The following is a 24554-nucleotide window of genomic DNA, read 5'->3' as shown; positions in this document are numbered from 1 at the left end:
ATACTCGGGTAGGCACCCGGTGGCCGCCACTTCAGCACCGTGGAGAGCGTCACGCTGGAACAGGCACACCTTGCCCTCCACTTCATAACCCTGGACAGCAGGGATCTGTGGTGGAGGGAATCTACAGGCCATTCGCCACACCTGACCCTCATCAGCTCATCAAGGACCAACCCAGCTACCAGCCAGCTGGGTCCCATCACCTAATCGCTGCAAGGAGAGGTGAAAAGGCCAGGCTGGACAGACAGAGGGGGGAGAGGAACATAGTGAGTGGTTGTGTCAATGGCATGCAGATGCCAGTGGTTTGAAAGACTCGTTTATCAATCTTCCTAATACCCTGTTTTTGTTCACCGGCAGGACTAACCCGAGGGATCCACGCAGCCCGGCTGACCAGCCCTCGAGTAGCCGCCCCACCACCGGGGAATCTTCTGTTTGGTTTTGACCTTTTTCTGTTTTGTTGGTTGTGTGTGTGTGTGTGTGTGTGTGTGTGTGTGTGTGTGTGTGTGTGTGTGTGTGTGTGTGTGTGTGTGTGTGTGTGTGTGTGTGTGTGTGTGTTGCATGTACAGTATGCGTATTTCCCAATGGAGGTGATGTGTGTCAGGAATGGGCATGTGTTTGTGTGTCTGGAGCAAGTTTGTGTGCATTTCTATTTGTGCCTGTGCGTGTCTGCATGTGTTGTTTTTGTGTGTTGTTTTTGTATGTTTACCTGTGTGTGTGTTTTGCTTTTGTTGTGTGTGTGTGTGTGTGTGTGAATGCACGTGCACCAGCGTGGGTATGAGGGTCGATAAGGACAGATGGCTGGACTGTGACAGGGAAACACCCTGGACCCTATAATGTACCCTGGCTCATCTGTCAGGTCAGGCTGAGGCTCAGATCCAGGAAGGTCAGCAGACCCACACAGGAACACATTCTGTAAGACTGACCAAAATGTATCGACTCAACTCTTCTGTCCTTTGAGCTTGGGAGATGCTCTTAGCTGCTTAGTACATCCAAGAACAGAGCGTTTTCCATGCAAAGACATGCATGGGGGTCACCAGGGGGTGGCAATACCATGGGGGTCACCAGTATTGCGTGGATTTCAGAAAGGTCAGTGCTGTTACCGAAATCAATACTTATCCTCTACCAAACATCAATGAGATACTCGAGTCACTCTCTGGATCAGTAATCTTTTCCACAATTGATCTCAACAGTGGTTATTGGAAAGTTCCTATGGATCCAGACAGTAAAGCTAAGACTGCATTTATTACATTACATTAGTCATTTAGCAAATGCTTTTATCCAAAGCGACTAACAATAATTGCATTTAACGTAGGAAGAGCCAATGTACTACTACTTGCCAGAACTCACAAGTGCATCTTCTTTCTAAAACAAGTGACTAAGAGCATAATCTAGTGCTGAAGGCAAAGTGCAAGAATCACAATCTAAAGTACAGTGCAATATAATATAATACAATAAGTGCTTGGGTGGGAGGTTTGTTTTAGTACTTCTTGAAGAGTCCGTGCAGATCCTTATAAGGTAGAAGTCATCCGAACCTATCCAGTTCCAAAGAACCTCAGGAACCACTGAACTTCTTTGAGGTTCTTTGGAACTGGATGGGTTCAGATCATAGATTCGTTCCAGGTTTTTCCAAGATTGTTGAACCTATCAACAACCTTAAAAAGAAAGGAAGACCTTTCATCTGGGGTCCCGAGTGCCAGTCGGCGTTCAACAAACTGAAGGAATGCTTGTCTCCTATCTTGGGTCACCCTAACCCAGATCTTTCTTTCCTTGTATACACAGATGCTAGTGATACAGGTCTTGGAGCCATACTGACCCAGAAAAAAGTCTGACTGGCTTTTGCAAGTCGGACTTTAAACCGAGCAGAAATAAACTAATCTGCAAGAGAGAAAGAGTGGCTTGCAGTCATTTGGGCTGTTGAGAAGTGGCAACATTATCTCTTACCATGACTCTTCAACGTCATCACTGATCACTTACCTGAGGTCCACTAAAACCGGTGGGCTCTGCGACCGCAGAGATTTGACTTCATCATGAAGTATCAGAAAGGAAAACTGAATGTTGCTCCAGATGCTCTTTCCCGAATTCCTACCTGTGCTGGATACAATCTGTATTCCGGTAAGAGCAAGTCTGAAAATCTTCCGATATCCCTTGCACGGATTTGGGAAGAATAACACAAAGATGCCAAGATTTAAACCGTTTTCAAAACCCTGGCAGGAAAAGGAAATTCTATTGACCAGGATTATGTGGTTTTGGAAGATAAGGTGTACCGTAAAACCCAAGGCCCAGACGGTCAGTTTCATTATCGTGTCTACGTCCCTGCAGCACAGATCCCACAAATCCTCAAAGCCTGACCATGAAAACCCTCTAAGTGGCCATGGGGGAATATTCAAAAACCTACAAGAAACTCCAAGAAGTGACTTTCTGGCCGAGAATGTGGACCGATGTCAAAGCTTTTGTTAATGGACAATGCTCGTTTTTGACAACCTGGACCTTATTTACAACATATAAGACGTTTGACTCACCGAGATCACTTTGGTGTAGTTCGGAGGCCTGTAGAAGAAATTTAAAATCCAGTGCGAGCCAGTATATCCATGTAATGCCGGTGGTGTGGGCACTGAGAATGCAGTTTCTAAAAATCTATTTTCTGCCGCAAAATGGTTGTTTTCATCAATCTGTCTTGATGAATCGCTAGTTGTGCTTACATAGAGAGCATAGGCCTGTTGTGGTAATTCACATGCCTCTGTAATATGATCTTTAGAAACGTCTTTAGACACGAAATAGCTTCCTCACTTGCTCCAGCACGCATGCGCACAGCATGCTGGGATTGCGCGCTGTGCGCATTAGTGCTGGAGCAAGTGAGGAAGCTATTTCGTTTCGAAAGATGTTTCTAAAGATCATGGCATGTGAAAACCACAACAGGCATGCTCTATGTAAGCACAACTAGCGATTCATCAAGACGGATTGATGAAAACAACCGTTTCGCGGCAGAAAATAGATTTTTAGAAACTGCATTCTCATTGCCCCCACCACCGCCATTACATGGATATACTGGCTCGCGCTGGATTTTACATTTCTTCTACATGCCTCCGAACTACACCAAAGTGATCTCGGTGAGTCAAACGTCTTATAATATGTCGTAAATAAGGTCCAGGTTGTCAAAAACGAGCATTGTCCTTTAATGTGGTGTAAAGTGTCAGAGCCTGAAGTCAGACAATAGGAAGCATTCAGCAACACTCAGTAAGAGGCCCAAACGAGTTGTTGGGTGTGAATATAATGGGACCTGGGTATCACATTGGTGAGACTGAAATGTAATTAACAAAATCTTTAACCAAGACAGGTCGGATGAAGAATTTGTGGGGTTTTCCCATTAACAAATGATTTTCACCACCAACGGAGGTTAAAGGTACTGAGTACATTAAGATGGCAGTCGGTGAGCGAAGGAGGGAGAAACAAAACAAGACACAGAGGGACACAGACAGACAGACAGACAGACAGACAAATGACAGACAGTCAGCCAGACAGACAGACAAGCAGACAGACAGACAAGCAGACAGACAAGCAGACAGACAGATAGTCAGACAGACAGATTCAGCAGACAGACAGACAGACAGACAGACAGACAAGCAGACAGACATACAAGCAGACAGACAGTCAGACAAGCAGACAGACAAGCAGACAGACAAGCAGACAGACAAGCAGACAGACAGACAGTCAGATAGACAGACAAGCAGACAGACAGAGACAGTCAGACAGACAGGCAGTTCGATAGATAGTCAGACAGTGATGTAAGGAAAGAGGGAGTTGATAAGCTAAAACTGTGACAGTGTCTGGTTTAAGTCAAGCCTGGCCCCTCCCACCATCCCCCCCACCACCGTCCCCACCCTCACCTATGGTCATGAAGGATGGGTCATGACCGAAAGAACAAGATCATGGATACAAGCGGCCGAAATGAGTTTTCTCCGGAGGGTGGCTGGGGTCTCCCTAAGAGACCGGTTGAGAAGTTCAGTCATCCGGGAGAGGCTCGGAGTAGAACCGCTGCTCCTTTGCGTCGAAAGGAGCCAGTTGAGGTGGTTCGGGCATCTAGTGAGGATGCCTCCTGGGCGCCTCCCTAGGGAGGTGTTCCAGGCGTGTCTGGCTGGGAGGAGGCCGCAGGGTAGACCCAGGACTAAGTGGCGGGACTACATCTCTGCACTGGCCTGTGAGCGGCTAAAGATTCCCCAGGCAGAGCTGGTTGATGCTGCTATGGAAAGGGAAGGGATGTCTGGGGCCCCCTGCTGGAACTGCTGCCTCCGCAACCTGACCCCGGATAAGCGGTTGAAGATGGATGGATCGTCATTTAATAAAAAAAAAAAGTTACTCTACTTGATTAACTGCGGTTAGAGGGGTAGTCAGGGAGCATAAAGTATTTACGTCATTCAGCTCAGCAGAAAAGTATAATTGTGTATCATCACCATAGCTATGAAAATTAACAGTGTTCTCTGATGATATTACCTAGCGATAGAATATGTAATGAAAAAGGAAGGAGACCAAGACAAGAGACCAAGACTTCCTTGTGCAACACCAAAATGTTATATTTCCTTTATTGGAAAATCAGGAGGGTTGGCAAGTAGCAGTATATGCGCAGCTTCACACACTGTTGGCTCTGCTGATTAGTAGGCTAGTACATTTAAGTAGTAGGCTTTAGTAGCTTAGTATACTTAAGTGGCAGACTTTAGTAGCTTAGTAGACTTAGGTAGCAGGCTTTAGTAGCCTAGTACACTTAAGTAGCAGGCTTTAGTAGCCTAGTAGACAAATAGCAGGCTTTTGTAGACTTAACGTAATTTGCGTAATGGAGGAGCTGCAGCTAGGAGGTGGGGGGGGAGGGAGGAGGGAGAGGGAAAGGAGGGGGAGAAGGGAGAGGGGGAGGAGGAGGGGTGCAATAGGTGTTCTTCGCTACTCCGTTGGAAGCTCCTTGCCCAGAGCAGACCAGACCCAAGGCTTTCATACGGCCCAGCGCCCAGGTGTGGGCAGTGAGGAGTGGGAGCGACCTGGCGAGGGGTAAAGACCACGTGGCGCCGGGCCTCTCTCCCCTGCAGGCGGGCCAGCACCCCTGGAAGAACCTGCACTCCGGAGACGCTCCCCAACAACAGATGAGTCTCCTCGTTCGCTCGTCCGGCCGATAGACATCACACCGTGCGTTTGACCAGGCTCTTCTGTAGCTCCATCATGTGAATAACAACCTCAGCTGAGTATTTCCACCTGCTGCCCCCCCCAGAGAGGGCGTCTGGGTCATTCCAGTGAGTGTGAAGGCCCATAACCCCAACCCTAACAGCAGCAACTGGCCTGCACAACGCTTACACAGGGAAACTACAGCACTAGAATAAAGAGATCTGGGGATTTTCCAGAATCAGCCATTTCCAGCCCAGTATTGACCCATCTTGGTTCAGTCTACAGACATGGTTCACAGACATGCGGTGGGGAAAGCAGTACAGCAGCACGTTCAGCCCTAGTGATACAAGACGACTGGAATAACAATGTCAAAGAGAAGTAGAGGGTTAATATCAATTTGTTTATTTGTGCAAATGACATTGATGATAATCGATGATATTTATTCTGCTTTCGTCTTTCTGATTTACAAGTAGGTTATACATACAATACATACACAATACACAGGGTTTACCAACCCAGAACAGAGCAGAGACGGACAGAGGCCCTCTGACACAGATCTAGTTCATCAACAGGTAGGAAAAACAAATGAAGGGTTAGCAGTCTGGAACAGAACACACACACACACACACATCAGGTCCCCGTAGCACTCACAGAGATCAATAGGCAGGGCCGTGTAAAGGCCCTCTACGCACGGCGACCAGCTGCAGCAGATGGCTGCAACCAGACGTCAAATCAAACGCACCTCATCAGCTCAATGAGACACAGTGTGAAGAACAGGGAGGACAGGAAGAGGAGAAACGAGCAGAACTCTACAGTGCTGCCCCGGAGTGAGACGCTGAGCAGGATCAAGGGGTCATGGCTGGGGTCACAGCGTTGGGTCAGTGTATCCTGTAGTAAGAACTTAATATGACAACAGAGACAGCAGGCATTCATCATGACACCCAGCACTCCTCACACACTCCTCCACAGTCACTCAAAACCACTGAAGACAGACCACTATCAGGTTGACTGGAAGGTATGGTGGTGTTGTCGTGGGGGTTAAGGTGTTGTTGTCGTGGGGGTTAAGGTAGTGTTGTCATTGGGGTTAAGGTGTTGTTGTCGTGGGGGTTAAGGTGGTGTTGTCGTGGGGGTTATGGTGGTGTTGTCATTGGGGTTAAGGTGGTGTTGTCATGGGGGTTATGGTGGTGTTGTCGTGGGGGTTAAGGTGGTGTTGTCATGGGGGTTAAGGTGGTGTTGTCATGGGGGTTAAGGTGGTGTTGTCGTGGGGGTTATGGTGGTGTTGTCATTGGGGTTAAGGTGGTGTCATGGGGGTTAAGGTGGTGTTGTCATTGAGGTTATGGTGGTGTTGTCATGGGGGTTAAGGTGGTGTTGTCATGGGGGTTAAGGTGGTGTTGTCATTGAGGTTATGGTGGTGTTGTCATGGGGGTTAAGGTGGTGTTGTCATGGGGGTTAAGGTGGTGTTGTCATTGAGGTTATGGTGGTGTTGTCATGGGGGTTAAGGTGGTGTTGTCATGGGGGTTGGCGTTTGTTCAACTGGATGGAATACCCTGGTGTGAGTGTACATGTGTGTGTATTCTAGAATGTGTGTGTGTGTGTGTGTGTATATATATATAATATAGGTATCTATCTCTGGTCAGGAGGCCCCTACAGAAGCAGGCCCTCGTAGGCGGGGCCCTCGGCCTCGGGGGACTGGCGCTGCAGGCGCAGGTGCTCCAGTGTGTTGTGGAAGTGTTTGTTGATCTGCTCTGTCTCCTCGCTGGCCTCCAGGTTGGGGAGATCCTCCCTGATCTTCTGGATCAGCTGGTTCAGAACCTGCACCGTCACCTGCAGAGAGGAGAGGAGAGGAGAGAGAGAGAGAGAGAGAGAGAGAGAGAGAGAGAGAGAGAGAGAGAGAGAGAGAGAGAGAGAGAGAGAGAGAGAGAGAGAGAGAGAGAGAGAGAGAGAGAGAGCATGCGCCTTCATCAGAGTGTGTCAGAGTGTGATGAAGGTCCGTGTTGTTAACGGTCCATATGGACACGCCTAAAGAACGCAGCCAGCAATACCAAACATGTCCTGCATGCACGCACAAGCTTTCCATTTTTCATCATTTTTATTTTTCCACTTGCTCTGGCAATGTCAACATGCTGTATGTTTTCCCCTAAATGGGGAGAGAGAGAGGGAGAGAAAGGTGTGAGTAAAGGGGGGGAGAGAGAGAGAGAGGCGTTGAGTAAAGGGGGAGAGGGAGAGAGGCGTGAGTAAAGGAGGAGAGAGAGGCGTTGAGTAAAGGTGGAGAGAAAGAGAGGGAGGGAGGTGTGAGTAAAGGGGGATAGAGAGAGAGAGAGAGGCGTTGAGTAAATGGGGATAGAGAGAGAGAAAGAGAGGCGTGAGCAGCGCTCCTACCGCGTCGTTCTCTCGTTCATAGAAGCAGACGTATCTGTTGAGGATCTCAATGAAGAGCTGCACTTGCAACGAAGGGTCCATGCACTGATTAGCAATCTTCAGGGCCTTCTTCAGACACTCCATCACCCTCTTACCATCCCGGATCTGAGGTGGGGACACGCAAGAACACATCTCAACTACAACCAGCACACACACACACCTTCACTGCAAGGGTTAGGGTTAGGGTTACTGCAATCACTCTAGTCACTACATACACAGGGATGCACGTATCATGCAACTGATGAAGCGCACTTGTGAAAGCGTTGTGCTACCGTACATGTAGAATGTTATGCTCTTCTGTCAGTCCATCAAGTTTCTGTTGGAGGAGTGTGTGGTCCTTTCCCATGATCCTAGGAAGGTTTGACCATTTCTTGGGTTGCGCAGCACCTCCCACTCTGGAGGTGCACGAGTGCTCTGCTCTCTAAACGGACCCATATCTTTCGGCGTTGCACAAGGAAGCTGTCTTGGTCCCTTTCCTTTTTCATTATTCCTAGTTCTGATATTCCCCTCACGCACACACCTCCCTACCCACACACACCTCCCTACCCGCACACACCCCTACCCACACACACCCCTCACCCACACACACCTCCCTACCCACACAGACCTCCCTACCCACACAGACCTCCCTACCCACACACACCTCCCTACCCTCACACACCTCCCTCACCTACACACACCTCTACCCACCCACACCCCTCACCCACACACACCTCCCTACTTACACACACCTCCCTACCCACACACATCCCTACCCACACACACACACCCATCACCCACACTCCTCCCTCCCCCACCTCGTCTCCGTTCTTGTCCGTGTTGCGTCCGGACCAGAAGAGGTGGGCGCAGATGCTGACAGCACGACACTGGTCCGGCTTCTTCAGCAGCTTGGAGGCGGCGAGGGCGCACTGCGTCCGCAGGGGCTCGTGGTTCTCCTCGCTGAAGCAGCGCGTCCTCTCGAACGTGCCGATGATGAGCGTGATGGCCGCCAGCTGGGCCTTGGAGTCGCTGATCTCATCCTCGTACAGCGAGAACGCCTGAGGAGGAGTGAGAGAGATGGCTTTAGGATCAGACAGACTAACTAGTTCATGCTTTGTGGATTGCTGATGCTTGTGAATCCATCATGGCATCTATAACGATTCTACCGTTTCTCACCACTTCATCTATGGCTAGTCCATCTCCTCCATGCAGTCCCCTGCTGGCCTACCTGGGACATGAACTCGTAGGCCACTGTCTCATGGTTCTCAAAGCCGATCTCTCCTGCAGCCAGCGCCCCCTGGAGGAAGAGCCGGAGAGGCAGCTCCGCCAGCTCAGCCTTGATCAGAGCACTGATGGTCTGGTGGGCGAACGAGAAGATCTTCTGACACTTCTTCTCCCACTTATCGTCCTGGGGGCGGGTGTGAAACACGCAGGGGACAGAGGGAGGGACATCTGATCTAGTGTCACTGTGTACAGAGCATCATGGGTATTCTAGTTAAAGTTTTATATACTGTACAGCACGTTGGTGCAACTTCGGTTGATTTTAAACATGCTTTATAAATAAAGTTGACCTGGACCTACAGTATCATGTGTTTTATACCACCATCTGTGAGGAATGGAGGAGACCAGAGAGGAGAGGAGGAGAGGAGACACAGGGGAGAGGAGAGGAGAGGCGAGTGGAGGAGAGGAGAGGAGGGCAGACGTACGGAGGACGAGTTCTCTTTGTAGCGGAAGGCCAGCTGATAGGCAGCGAACACCAGGGGGGGGAGGGTGTAGCGGATCCTCTGGTTGCCCCCGGCGCCAAAGTGCTTTCTGGCCGTGTTCAGAATCTGAAGAAGAACACGTCATAGAACACGTCATGCACACAGCTGGTCAGTACAGATTCAGATGCAGCACAAAGCCGTCAGCTGACTCTAAACTCTGCATATTGAATCAAGGGGCTCCGATCAGCACGGTGCCTGATCCTGGACAAGCACTTCTACTCTGAGTCTTCTGAAGGCCGGAGCGCTGGGCTGCGGGGTTCTGGGCTGCGGGGTTTTGTGTGCATACCAGGTACTGCTGGTCCGGGTCGTCTGAGTGGAGCAGGTGGATGAACCGACCCACGAGGCTTTGCTCCTCTGCAAAGTCTTCTGGGTCGGGGTCCTCTGCCGGCTGGTCTGGCTGGTCCTGGATCAGTGTTGACACCAGGCTGAGGATGGCGTCCACCTGGAGTGAGGGGGAGTGGAGCTGATGAACATGTTGAAGCGAGAGCAGTGCTACATGCATCTGTTCTGTCAATCTCTAATTTGTAGGGGTTCTGTTTATACTACTTCCACTGTCCGCTAGGAGGATGGCAGTGTGAGCTCTCGTTGCAGACTAGGCTTGTCACAGTACTCTGTACTTCGGTACTAATTCGGTACTTACATTGCTGCTGTACTGACGGTATCCGTTTTTCCAGGGTACCGAAGGTACCGTGTTTTCTATTTAATTTGCCGCTTTGTCACTTCTACGCTGCTGCGTGCTGCCGTCCAATCACAGCGCACCACCCATGACAGCAGCGTAGAAGAAGACGAGCGTTTACCGGTGATTCATTTTCTGAAAATATGAGCCGGTTTTGAGCGGAAGATTGAACATGTTTCTCTGCGATACTTTATCGAGTTGTTTTGATCCCAGAACCAGGCGGAGTGACCATTGAATCTGATTTCGCTAATGGGGGTACAAGGGACTGCTAGTCCATCAGGTTAGCAGTCGTGTGAGGGGCTACCTAGTTTAGGTGCTGCAAGACTTAATTGGAATTATGACTGGACTTTTTCAGTCATCTAGGCTACAACCCCCACGCCTTGTCGATCCCGCCCGAGCCTGTGAATGAAATTCAAGTCTCACCAATGTGTTTTGTTTTCCTACTTGACTGTTGTTCTAACTTTGTAGTTCGTTCCTCTAGAATCAGTCTGTTAAAACTACAAATTGTTCCTGTGTGACATCACTTCCCTGTCCTCTTCATCCTGAAACTGTGTCACTTCCTTTTTCAAGTTATTATCTATCACTTTCATTCCCCAGTCACTCACTCTTGCCTGGATTCACTTCCTGTGCTAGGGTCCGACTTGCAAATCGTAACATATAATAAACTTATTGTCTTTGTTTGAAACCAGCTTGACCAACTTAAACTTATTGTCTTTGTTTGAAACCAGCTTCACCTTAGAGGACTACAACACCACCTGTGAAATGGATAATGAGTGGGCAAAACTGAGGTCAGCTGTACATCAAGCTGCCTCCGCAACCATCGTTTTCACTCAAAAACATCATCAAGATTGGTTTGACAATAGCTCGCTTGCAATACATGAGCTCTTGGACACCAAGCATAAAGCCCATGCTGCCCTGCTCTCCAACCCTCACTCTCCATCACTCCTCTGCCATTAAAAAACCATCAGAGTTGAGACCCAAAAACAACTATGGCTCACTGAAAATGAGTGGTGGCTCAAAAAAGGCCCAAGAGATCCAGAGACATGCAGATGCCAACAATGCTCATGCCTTGTATGCTGCTGTGAAATCCTTGTACGGCCCACAGAAGCAAAACTTTACTCCAGTAGGATCTGCAGACGGCCGTGTGACAAACACCAGATACTTGAACGCTGGGCCGAGCACTTGGACTCTCTGTTGAACAAAGTAAACCCCTCTGATCCATCAGTGCTCAATGTACTCCCAGATCTCCTGCCCTCTCCCTCCCTTGATGAACCCCCAATGTTTACAGAGGTCCTCTCTGCAATCAGGAGTCTTATACATCAGGGGGCGAGGCAGACACCTTCTCGTGGTGCCCTCCGTCAGTAGCTGCGATTAACCACTGTAAGCGAAGCAAAGTCTGCCAACTGAGGGCCACGAGGGGCCTTCCACCACCTAACACCAACAATGTGGATGAAGGAAAGCGGCTAAAAAATCCCTTGCACGCGGACGTCGCAATAGCTACAAACCGTTTTGGGATGTGGAGTGTGAGGGTCTGTAGCAACTCATAATGTAATAAAGGCTCATAATGTAATAACTTATTACATTATACACTAACTAAAAAGTTCATAATGTAATAATCAGCTCATAATGTAATAAAACCATGCGCTCATAAGGTAATAACTTATTACATTATGAGCCTTACTGGGGCCGCTCATAATGTTATAACAGCTCATAATGTAATAATGGCTCATATAGTTAGAAAAATGTTAATTATCATCATTTTTACCTCTGACATTCCTGCGGGGGAGGAAGGTAATGCTTTCACTTCTCTGTCTGTCTTTGTTTCTGTCTTGTCTGTCTGTCTGTCTATCTGTCTGTCTGTTTGTTTGTCGGCTAGCATGTAGAAGCCAATAACATAACTTCTACACTCTATGATCACACAATAAGACCAATTTCTACAAAACGTGGTGGAGGATTGACCACGGGGCTGACCAAGGCCATAGCATAAAGGCCACAATGGGTCCTACTAATGACTACAAAGTACCACAAAGAACCACAAAGTAACACAAACTACCCCAAAGTATACCCCAAAATACCCCAAAGTACCCTAAAATACCCCAAAGTACCACAAAATACCCCAAAGTGCCCCAAAATACCCCAAAGAGCCCCAACATATACCCCAAAATACCATAAAATACCCCAAAGTGCCTGGAAATACACCACAAAGTACCCCAAAATACCCTACTGTACACCAAAATACCCCAAAGTGCCCCATAATACCCCAAAGTGCCCCAAAGTATACCCCAAAATACCCCAAAGTGACTGGAAATTAGGGTTGCAAGGGCATGGAAAATTTCCAGTAAAGTTCCGGAAACTTTCTGGAAATTTACAATGGGAAGTTAAGCTCGGGAATTTTGGAAATGTTGACCTTATTGTAGCCTATAACAGCTTTTTTCCAACAATTAATTTTATTTTATATACTTATTTTAGGATTTTATCCCGTTTTCATCCAATTTGGTAGCCAATTGACCCTGACCTAGTGTCCAGTTACCCCCTAAACTAACTGTTGAGGATTCGTCACACAACCCGGCCAGTCGGCAATGTGAAAGGGAGAGACAACTCCTTGACTATCTCAGCTCACAACCGTAATTCCAACACCAGACAGGGTTGCTGTTGTGTGACGAACTCACAAGCTGAGATTAAATTAATCACCCTCGGGTAGCAGTGACCCAATAGGCCGCTCCCTCTGGGATCCGACCATACTCGGATCTGGCGAGACCACCGGCCCCCAATGGCCAGCTGCACAGGAACACGATGCACTAGATCTACACCACCGCATACCCCTATAACAGGGAGCTTAAATGTAGCCTAGTTGGGGCAAAAACATAAAATGCAATTCTAGATCTTGCAGCATGATCTTGGTTAAAACAACCTGATTTAATGCAAATTCAGTTGAATTTCAACCCTGTACCATCACATGCGCAGTGCATTCTTTCATCACATGCACAGCTAATCCCTAGCATCCTGCCCACTAAGAGGGCTGTTGAATCCATTAAAGTTCTACTCACTAATAGATTAAGCAAAAAATGACATTTTTAAAATGTGTATTAGAAATGTTTGCTTGCATGTCTTCTTATGAGAAAACAAAATGTTTATATTTATGTCTGTTTATGACAAGGTAAATACAGTTGGTATAGATACCCCCAAAATTCCCAGTTTATTCCCATTAATTCCATTAAATTCCTGTTATTTCCCGTAAATTCCCATTAATTCCTATGGAAAGTTTCCAACTTTGAATATTCCCTAAATTTTGCAACCCTACTGGAAATATACCACAAAGTACCACATAATACCACAAAGTACCACAAAGTACCCCCAAACACTATAAAATACCCTTAAGTGCCTGGAAATATACCACAAAGTACCCCATAATACCCCAACGTGCCCCCAAGTATACCCTCAAATACCACAAAGAACCACAAAGTACCTCAAAGTAAACCCCAAAATACCCCCAAAGTGCCTGGGAATATACCATAAAGTATCCCAAAATACCCCAAAGTGCCCCATAATACCATACAGTGCCCCAAAGTATACCCCAAATACCCCAAAGTATACTCCAAATACCCCAAAGTACCACAAAATACCCCACAGTGCCTGGAAATATACCACAAAGTACCCATAATTCCCCAAGGTATCCCAAAATACCCAAAAGTATATTTCCAGGCAATCTGGGGTATTTTGGGGTACTTTGTGGTATTTTGGGGTATACTTTGGGGTATTATGGGGCACTTTGGGGTATTTTGGTGTACTGTAGGGTATTTTGGGGTACTTTGTGGTGTATTTCCAGGCACCTTGGGGTATTTTATGGTACTTTGGGGTATTTTAGGGTACTTTGTGGTATTCTGGGGTAAACTTTGGGGTAGTTTGTGGTACTTAGTGGTACTTTGCGGTGATTAGTAGGACCCGTTGTGGCCTTTATGTTATGGCCTTGGTCAGCTCCGTGGTCAATCCTCCACCACGTTTTGTAGAAATTGGTCTTATTGTGTGATCATAGAGTGTAGAAGTTATGTTATTGGCTTCTACATGCTGACAGACAGACAGACAGACTAGACAGACTAGACAGACAGACAGACAGACAAGACAGAAACAAAGACAGACAGACAGAGAAGTGAAAGCATTACCTTCCTCCCCCACAGGAATGGCAGAGGTAAAAATGATGCCCCAGTAAGGCTCATAATGTAATAAGTTATTACGTTATGAGCGCATGGTTTTAATACAGGTAAAACCATGTAAAAATGATAACACTTTTCTAACTATATGAGCCATTATTATATTATGAGCGGCCCCAGTAAGGCTCATAATGTAATACGTTATTACATTACATTATGCGCAAATCAGTTATTACGTTATGAGCGCATGGTTTTATTACAGCTGATTATTACATTATGAACTTTTTAGTTAGCTTATAATGTAATAAGTTATTACATTATGAGCCGTTATTACATTATGAGCCTTTATTACATTATGAGTTGCTACAGGATCTCTACTATGCCTTCCTCTGGCCTTCCTCTGCCCGCCCCCCCCCCCAGGGGCTGAGTCAGACTTGCCTCAACCCTGCTTTCTAGACTCAGCCGAAGGAGACAAGAGCACTGGGAAGAGGCCATTAACTCCATCGATTTCTCACACTCCAGCCACAAGGCATGGAGCATCCTTAACAACCTCACTGGTAGGTCTAGACACTGCCCCCGTCACTGACCCATCTCTGCAAACAAAATTGCATCACAATTTGTGAAAAGTAGGACATACGAGGGCAAAGACCGCAAAGCATCACGGCTCGTGGCAAAAGAAGTGTCTGACCTCTGGAAGACCTCGTCATCTGTTACGTCATCTTCGACAACAATGGACGAGGCAGAAGAAGGATGTGTGTGTGAGTCTGTTCCTGTGCCATGATGGTGGTGGTATGAGTTTCTAACCTGTTCCTGTGCTATGATGGTGGTGCTGTAGTCCAGCGTGTTGCTGAGGACGTAGCAGCTCATGCTCTTGCGGGACTCGTAGTCGAAGTACTCGAACAGCGGGGGGAAGTGTGTGAGCTGCAGCACGGTCACGATGTTGTTGTAGGTGTCCACAGGGATCTTCAGCAGCCGGGTCAGCTCCTTAGACACCGCACTGCTGGTGGCAATGCTGCAGAGACAGAGAGGCTAGTTAGGATGTCTTAGGTTAGATTAGATTAGTTAAGGTTGTCTTAGGTTAGATTAGATTAGTTAATGTTGTCTTAGGTTAGATTAGTTAAGGTTGGCTTAGGTTAGATTAGATTAGTTAAAGGAGTAGTAAAGGGAAAATGCATGTTTAGCCCTGTTTTAAGGTTACTTATGATCATATACAATGGTTCAGATCAAAATGTTGACAAAACTATCACTTTTCAGAAAGTCTGATAATTGCTCTACCACCGTTTGGGTCATACAATGGATGTGGGTGGGCACCTTGAAAAATCATTAAAAAAACATGTTAAACTCTCAATTTTAACATAGTTCTTACTAGATCACCACTAGGAACTCTCGCATCCCTAGCTTGTAGAAACTGATTCTAGATCAGCTAGTGTGAAGAGTTTGTGGGGGGATAGAGTTGGATGAACTGCAGCTTCCCTGTAGTCCAACCCAGGTGCCCCTAGTATTGATCCAGCAGCCAGTATAGACTGGTGTAGCTATTGTATGCAAGTCAAGCTACTTTCCATTTGGTGGAGGCGTGTTCCAAAACTCATCCATATTTGAACGCAAATAAAAAGGTATTTTCAAGCCATCACCATAGCTACGGTGTGCAGCTGTACTGGTGTGTGTTGGGTGACAGCAGCTCTGTACTCACTGCTCCAGGTTGAGCTTGTTGAAGATCTCCACTGTGCTCTCAAGCACCTTGTCCACATAGTCCACTCTTTCAGGGTAGCACTTCATGGCCAGGTTAATGAGAGACACCTGGAGAGACACCACATCCTCCGAAGGCATGTCCTGGCGAGACTACAACACACAAACACACACACACATCGATAACAGAATAATCAATAAAGCTAATTCTGCCATGATAACCCTCGAGTTAACACTCTAATAGATATGAATTACTACAGCCATCATCAGTTTCTCTGAACATTTTGAACATCCCACATCAACAGCACGTCCAAGTATGTTGATGCGGGACGCCCCTGTGATCAATGCCCGTATGTTGGCTTCCAGAGCACTAGCATGCTTGTCTTTGGCAGTGACTGGCAAGTCTCATTCTCCTGGCTGCCACTTTCTCACTCAGCCTTGGCAGTCCCCCGTACAGGTGCCTGTTGATAACATGCTCGTCCTTGTTGATGTTGAGTACTGAACGTAGCATTCTGGTGTAGCATCCATCCAGGGACTTCTATAGGGTGGGCTTCAGGGTCCAGCTTTCGCAGCCATATAGGAGTACTGACTCCACAGTCGCGTAGAAGAAGCGTAGCTTGGTGTGTCGGGGAGTTGGAGCTCCATACGCAGGCCATGCCATTCAGTGCCCTCCATGCAAGTGTCTTCCTCACCCTAAGGTCCTGCTCTGATGAGTTGACCCATGAGCCCAGATATTTGAAGTCAAGGACTTTCTTCAGGGCAGTGCCCTCAGATGTTTTCAGAGGTGGATGTTCTGGGAGGATGTTGTAAGTGATCACCTCAGTTTTCTTAGCGTTTAACCTGAGACCAACTTTGGCGCACTCTGTCTCCACTCGGGTCAGGAGCTCCTGTGCCTGTTCCACTCGGTTGGATATCAGGCTGATGTCATCTGCGTAGTCCAGGTCCGTTAGGACTACAGCAGGGTATCTTCTAGACCTCCTAAGGGTGATTTGAAGCCTAGCTCCTGCTCCCGCCCACTGATAGCTTTCCTAGTGTTGTCACGATACCAAAATTATGACTTCGATAAGATACCTGCCCAAAATGTCTCGATACCGATACCGAAACGATACCACGGCGAAAATCTAAAACATAAGGATTTTTTTTTTCCGTTTTGGGACTACCCTGAGCCCTTGTGGACTTAGCGGGAACGCGCATGTAAGGCCACAAGGCCGCGAGTGCTCTGCACTTTCGCCTAAGTGCGCAATTTGGGATTCAGCTAATGTGTCTGTGGCCAGAATGGAGAATATTTCCAGGCGACTTAAATAACCTGGCTGACGCAGCAGCCTCTCCAGATGCTTCTCAGTTAGTTATTAGTCAAAACAATTAAGTCTGACAAAAAGTCAAACCATTAGTGAAACAGAAGCTTCCATACAATGGCACAAATGGATTGTGATTCAATCAGAGAAGGATAAACAAAATAAACAAACAAAATCATAAACACACAAGCATTTTATAGGAAACACGACAGGGCTATTTCGTCATTTAGACCCCTGTAGTCAGTTGTTCCTGTAAAATGCCGATCAGACTGTGGTGAGCAGCGCTGGAGGGTTTGTGTCTGGGCAGCTGTTACCTGGATGACTGTGGCTACTTGTTGGGAGAAAATATCAAACAGCTTGATCTCGGCAGGAATGCCAGGCCCATCCTCTCTGTGAGCAAATAGGGCCAATCTGCAACACAGAAGAATACATAATATCACATCACAGACGGGAGTCTCTAAACGACCAAGGAACATTTTACTGCACTGATGACTGAATAAAGAGTGATTTGCTTTTAGCGTCACTTCAAACTCACCCTGTTTTTGTTGGTTACATACCAAGTTACAGAGAAGCAGAAAACTGTTAGTTGACAGACTGATCCACTGTGTCATCTATAGGTAAGGAAATGGTTCCCATGTTCCATTTGGTGTTTGCATTCATCCCTAAATCTAGTCTTAGATTGAAACATGTTAACCGTGATGATGGTTAGGGTTAGGTGATGGTCCTCTGACAGCTGCTCGCAGCACTAGTGCAGCACAGCTCTGGTCTAAGTAAAGCAGAAACATCAATCTGAGTCTGAGTCAGGGGAGCTGTCCGTCTGCGGTTCTCTACCTGTCAATGAGAGCCATGGTGATGCTCTCACTCTCTACCTGTCAATGAGAGCCATGGTGATGCTCTCACTCTCTACCTGTCAATGAGAGCCATGGTGATGCTCTCACTCTCTACCTGTCAATGAGAGCGATGAGGTTGTTCTCTACCTGTCAATGAGAGCGATGAGGATGTTCTCTACCTGTCAATGAGAGCGATGAGGATGTTCTCTACCTGTCAATGAGAGCGATGATGATGTTCTTGACGTTGACGTGCTGGTGCAGCTCGGCACAGGAGCGCAGGAACGGGTTGAGAGTCTGCAGATGGAACTCATCAGGGAACACCTACAACACAGACAGGGGAGGATTTAGGCATGTCATGTGACCTGCTGGCTGTGTCATGTGACTCTTTTCTGTCATTTGAATGTGCCTAAGACCCCCTGGGTTCATATTCTAGGTTAGGGTTCTTGGATTAAGGTTCTAGTCATATAGTGAAGGCTGCTGCTTACAACAAGTGACATATAATACTACATTGAATGAGACTCCAGTTGACACTCCAGTTTCATATTTAGCAGACCAGGGTCAAAATACTATTTGAAATATATCAAATTATTAATATGCGCTTGATTGCTCGTGTGGCATAATCAGACCTGCAAACTCCCGAGAGTGAAAAAGGTGACAGGTCCGAAACCAAGTTATGGTAGGGGGGTCCGGGGGCATCCTCCCCCGTAATAAATTTTTAGTGATTTTAATATGCAAATGACGCTTTTTGGAGCGTTCTGAAACTAGAATATCTGTGCGAGTAGGCATACATGGCTCTTGAGGCGCATAATATATCCATCCCAATTACAACCCCAAATACAATTATGTAGATATCCAGATTCACAGTTGAAACATTTTAATCAGAATTTCAATGTTTCTTTTTCCCTAAAAAGAGAGAACAGATCTCATAAAAAGTTGGTTATTTACTTAAGCAACCAAACAATTACTTTTTTACACATTATTCTCCCTGTTGCCTCTCAAAAAAAGACAATCAACCTCCATTGCCTGAAATGCAGGAAAGAATGAGACAGGGAGACATGATATCTTTTAGGGATGCTCCGATCGGATTTTTTTGGGCCGATACCAATCACCGATTATTTTCCTCAGGATCAGCCGATACCAATACCGATTTATTAAAAAAAACACACAAAAAACGACTTCTCCTCTTAGAATGGTCTTACCCATATTATTATATCGATATGATGACACTGTCTTTCCTTGCATATTTTACGTTATTCAACTGGAGATCAAGCAACGTTACATCCAACAACAGGATCTGTATTTATACCCTCGTCTGCTGTGGTTAGTCACTATTTCACGTTCTGAATTGACCCACCACTCTATAACATTTAGCTTGTAGCATCCAAGTTTGTACTTATATCTATGCCAAGCTAACCAGTTATTATCCAATAAGGTTTATTCTAGCCTGAATATCAAACGCAGTCACTCTCCCCTCACCCCCCCCCTCCTCCCCTTTTTGGAAAACTCCCCGGATCTGCACGATTCATATGAATGACCCAATTGACAAAAAAAACGGCGATTGTAGCCAAAAGGCGACTAGTTTGCAGGTATGCATAATGGAACCAACGAGCTGTTCCAAAAATACAGCCCCCACCCACCTGACCCTCCTCGCACACTCAAACACGCCGGAGGATTTCAAACTGTATTCAGGAGCCATGTGTGATGTTTGGTACCTGGATGATGCACTCCATCAAGTACTCCTGAGCCAGGGAGTCTCTGCAGTTCACCACTTGCTCCAGTACCCCCGACAGCACGATCTACACATGGACACACACGCACGCACAGAGAAACACATACACACACACAGAAACACACACACAAACACATGAGGAATACATAAGAGACATGGAAATTGAAAACGTACATTTCATCAACACAGATTGTTTTTCCAAAGTGAATACAGGTAGTACACTTGAATGAAATCTGGGATTTTAATTTTATCAATGATGTGACTTAATAGAATAATACTTGGTAGTAATTGGTTGCAATAATTGGTTGCAATATTTCAATTTTGCATTTTCTATACCTGATGTTAAATAGAAATGTGACTATTTGGACTCGTTTTTCCAATTGTCGATTTTTGCATACGCTCCTTTGAAAATAGAAAATTGAAATATTGACGCAGGTCAGAAAACTGGAGTATTTCCTATTTTTTGCTTCATCTGAAAGTGATTACACTGTACTGTAATGTACTGTAAATACATTGCACCTTCATAAAAATAAAATAAAAATGTAAATGCTGCGGTATCGTGATACTACTTGGTATCTTGGATACTTTGGCTGGTATAGTATCGCAGGTCAAATATTGGTATTGTGACAACACTAGCACACACACACGCCCACGCCCACAAACACACACGTGCCTCTTCCTGCTGATAGAAGCCCCGAGTCCCTCCCCCTCCCTACCTGTTTGTATTTGTCCACGTTGACGCCGTCCAGCTGGCTGAGGCGGACCAGATTGGTCCCCACCAAGATGCGCAGCTCCTGCCTCTCCTTCTCCCTCTTCTCCCGGTCGCGGCTGTGGCCCTGGTGCTGCATCCGCACCCACAGCTTGTTCATCTCAGCAAAGTTGAGCAGGACAAAGTCGATGGAGTCGTTGATGTCCCCCGTCATCTCCTCTCCCCCCCTGCAGAGACGGGGAGAGTCACGCACCAGAGGACGACGGAGGACACGTTTACAAGCTCAAATACATCCCCTCCTTCCAGCAGGTCATCTCTGTTCCAGTAGGACTGGACAGCTGAGTCTGCTCCTCCACATGGCGCTCAGCCTTCTAGTCCTGTCAGGTACTCAGGACATGTATTTGGGCTGTACTGTAAAGTAGGCTGAGTCCCAGACGTCCCCTAGGCCCTGCTCTCTGTGTGTTTGTTTAAATCTGACTGTTTCAGACCAAGTTATTTATACTGGTGAGTAGCTGTTAAAGCCTCAAGCTAATTCCTAGGCTTCAGCTCTGCGGGCGAAGGCAGTCATACGTACTCTGTCTGCTCCCCGTCGTCCGGCAGGATGTTGCGGGTGCACTGCAGCAGGTAGTTCCTGAGAAAGAGGCCTCGGAGGGGGTGCTGCACACCCCGACACATCTCCACCAGGTCCTTCAGGATGTCCTTACGAGACTGAGGGAAGGAGCGCACGTACACCACCCCCACCGTGATCAGCAGGTACCTGAGGGGAGGAGGAAGAAGAGAGGAGAGGAGGGAACAGTACAGAGGAGGACAAGGGGAGAAGGGAGGAGGGAGAGGAGCACTTCCGTCAACAGCCTGACAAGGCAGAGGGGTTTTCAGATATTATATGAGGTACAGTAGGACCCCACTCATCCGAACTTCAGAGATCCGAACCTCCCGGTCTACCGGACAGGCTTAAAAACTTTTCATTTTTTTGAGCCTGCTATCTGGTTACTGGTGGGATTTTCATTACAGTACTGTATCTTACTGTGAATAAAAACAGAACTGTATATAGACCTACATGTTGCCTGTAGGCTGTAGCCTACTGTCACGTTTCATTTCTTTGTTACTCTAATGTCGAGCGCAAAACGCAAACGAGTCTGCTGCGAGAGCTGCATTCCTTGGTAGCCAGAAAGCGCGTCAGCAACCTGAAGCAGAGGAGCATCGAGTCATTTTTCGTTCCCAGTTAATGGACTTCAGAAACACAGACGTGTTGTGAGCATGTAGATTAGCCTACTAGGCCTACTGTATTTGTTAAATAATAGCCTACAGCCTAGGCCACGTTAGCCTACATCGGTTGTTTTAGAGACTTTCTTTTAGGCTACAATAGCCTAAGACACTACAACTTGTCTGTCATTTCATTTATTTATTTCTTGATTATCATTTGTCATGATCATCCTTTATTTTATTATAGGCTACTGTAGGCCTATTATAGGCTAGGCTATATGAGTTTAGTTGGCTATTTGATTGCAATTTTGATGCATTTTCACAAGTAATTAAGCGTATTTATCGGTCTATTATGAGTCTATATAAAACAAGTATACCACTTATTGAATTTGGTGCATTTTAACATAAGTTTCAGTCATCCGGACATTTCAGAGATACAAACGACCTTCGGTCCCATTGGGTTCGGATAAGTGGGGTCCTACTGTATTTGTCTGTTTCGTTTCTCTGACTCACAGTCTGGGGATGATGTTGCCTGCGTACTGGACCAGCTCGTACAGGTCGGCCACCTTCCTGCCCTTGGCGAACTCGTCCGTCAGGTACACTTCCAGGTAGTGCAGCTCGTCAGAGATGGCCATGTCTGCTCGGGTCAGGGAGGTACCACCAGAACAACACCTAGCACTCAGCCAACGCATGTGACTGCACAATCAATACTGGACTTAGTTGTCACAATACCAGAATTTTACATTTCGATACAATACTAGTCAAAACAATACCTCATTCGATACAGAAATGCACAAATATTCTGTCCATATAATATAGATAGTATTGTTTTAAACATGTGGTATCATAGATAATTGAGTCTCTTGCACATCTGAATTGTATCTCAGTGACAGGTGCCTGGGTGGAGAGCTGATGGGTACGGGTATGGGTGGAGAGTACGTACTGTATTATGAGGAAACGCAGACCCGCACAGGGTCTTCACTTGCTCAATGAAATCCAACATCGGAAGAAGGTTATGTAGCGAAACGTTATATTATATTAAACTGGATTTTCATTGAGCAAGTAAAGACAGTGTGCGGGATTCCTGTTCCTTCAAACCATGTGGTATCAAAGTAGTATCAAAGAAGTAATGAAGTATTGATATGCAAAGCATTAGAGTCCACATCCTGTTTAAAAATGCTTTTAATCTATGAGGGGGAGTGCACTGCTCGCTATGTCCCTAATACCATCCCCTTACACTGCAATGAGTGGAGCAACGCAAGGCCAATATTTAGTAAGAATTGAAGAGAATGTGAATAATGCATGTGTCCATGTCTAGACCGGAGCTCCGCCACCAACACAGACAAAGGATACAGAGTTCATAGTAGCTTTTTGGAGACAGCATGGAGGTCCGGAGTTCCCCCAGCATGTTTGAGGCATGTTTTAGGGCATCCATCAACTTGTTCTTGTCCTATAAAGGTCAGAGGGCAAAGTCACCGATCAAGTAACATCATTATCAATAGTTGTATGTGTGCTGCTATTACATTAACAAAGTTGCTATGTGTGCATATATCTGATGCTTCATGAAGAAGGTGGATGGTGGCTGTAGATGGATATATCTGGGTCAAGAACTGAATTATATATGCTACTGTATTGCTATCAGCTGTTGATGATGTGGTAATCTTTCATGCAGGCACATATGTAGTAGACTGCCATCTCTCCTCTTACCAGGCATCGCTTCATCTGAAACGACTGGACCTTGACGGCTTGCACCGCTTCATCCAGAAGCTTCTCCTGCTCGTCCTGGGGCGACTGCTGCGTGGTAGGCTGAAACACAGCCCACAGGAGCTCAGAGGGCAACACCCAGACACCCCCATCTCCCCCAGACACCCCCATCTCCCCCAGACACCCCCATCTCCCCCAGACCAGACCCTGGCATCGTCTTCTTGTAGGTGACATACGTGACATTGGGACGTTATGCTACGTATGCTTTTAACGTGTGGGCCTTTCCGATAAAACCATTTGACCAAGATAAATGTTCTGCACAATGCGGTTAGTTTTATGAAATATTTGACAGCTGTCAAGATACCTTGCTAATGTCCGTTGACTGACCAACTATGCACGAACAGAGTACAGCTAGCTAGCTAACATTAGCTTGCTAGCTATCTGGCATACTAGCCAGGTGCAAACAGTGAATTGTTGACAACAGTGGAAAGTGTTCGCTATGTAGATAACTTAGCTAACGTTACTGGACATTTTGTAAATTGATCTGATCTGACCAGTGATCCACACACTGCAACTAACAGCTAGCACTGGCCTAGTTTAGCACTTGCATCTTGCTAGCGCGAAGCTGTCAAATTAGCACTAAGATGCAATGAAAATGCTTCACAAATCAAACCATTCTGATATGTAAAAATTGGCATTTCTTGAATAAAGGGTGCAAACCCTAGCTATTCACCAGTGAAATTGTTTGTTTCTATAATAGTGGAAACGGGCATATTTTGTTAAACTAGTTATGCTAACGGTAGTTAGCCACAGCTAGCCAGGCCGAGAGCACCGCCCGACATTACAACCAGCTGCATTATAAAGTCGACTTTCCACTCTAGAGACACACTGCAGCAGTTTAAACAGTCTCTGGGTATGAAACGCGTTCATAGGACGAGCAAATGGTGGATTTATATCAGTATAAAGTGTTCTATATCGGATTTACTTACCATGGTTATCAAGTCTGGATCAGGAAACGGGAACCCTGAATTGTTTCCCAGTCATGTGACTTCTTCACCAGCGACCCGCTCGTCTGAACCACAAACAACCCTAACACCCTAGCACAAAATAAACTAACTAGGCACTATGGAATGCAATCTGGTCTAAAATTACACTATAAGTAATTATTTATGTAGGCCTATAATTTAAATGTGACTAGAAATGCATTGTGAATGCTGCTGCATTATGATATTGATAATATTAGCTACATTTGTAGAGACAATCTCAATTCCT

At 46.4% G+C, this 24554-nt stretch overlaps 1 protein-coding gene across 2 annotated transcripts; it reads right to left on the bottom strand.

The window, feature by feature from the left end:
• Positions 1-5521: 5521 nt before the first annotated feature.
• Positions 5522-24310, bottom strand: vps35 (VPS35 retromer complex component). Of its 2 annotated transcripts, none has more exons than XM_084461474.1 (17): positions 24272-24310; positions 23286-23372; positions 22932-23028; positions 22092-22215; positions 20950-21132; positions 20383-20602; positions 19650-19733; positions 18149-18258; positions 17422-17518; positions 15817-15965; positions 14931-15138; positions 9589-9744; positions 9246-9368; positions 8768-8947; positions 8358-8597; positions 7522-7665; positions 5522-6966 (listed from the first exon to the last, which is right to left on the bottom strand). In XM_084461474.1, exons 1-17 carry the CDS (start codon positions 24272-24274, stop codon positions 6787-6789), a joined length of 2385 nt encoding a protein of 794 aa, XP_084317600.1. In that variant the 5' UTR covers positions 24275-24310; the 3' UTR covers positions 5522-6786. The 2 variants fall into 2 exon arrangements, with proteins under 2 accessions (XP_084317600.1, XP_084317599.1); XM_084461473.1 differs by having other exon boundaries at positions 23286-23384; positions 24272-24306.
• Positions 24311-24554: the final 244 nt, after the last annotated feature.

This window comes from Borostomias antarcticus (assembly GCF_949987555.1).
Source record: "Borostomias antarcticus genome assembly, chromosome: 2".
Classification (NCBI taxonomy): Eukaryota; Metazoa; Chordata; class Actinopteri; order Stomiiformes; family Stomiidae; genus Borostomias; species Borostomias antarcticus.
The sequence above is the reverse complement of the archived record's forward strand: the minus strand, read 5'-3'. Positions and strand labels throughout refer to the sequence as shown.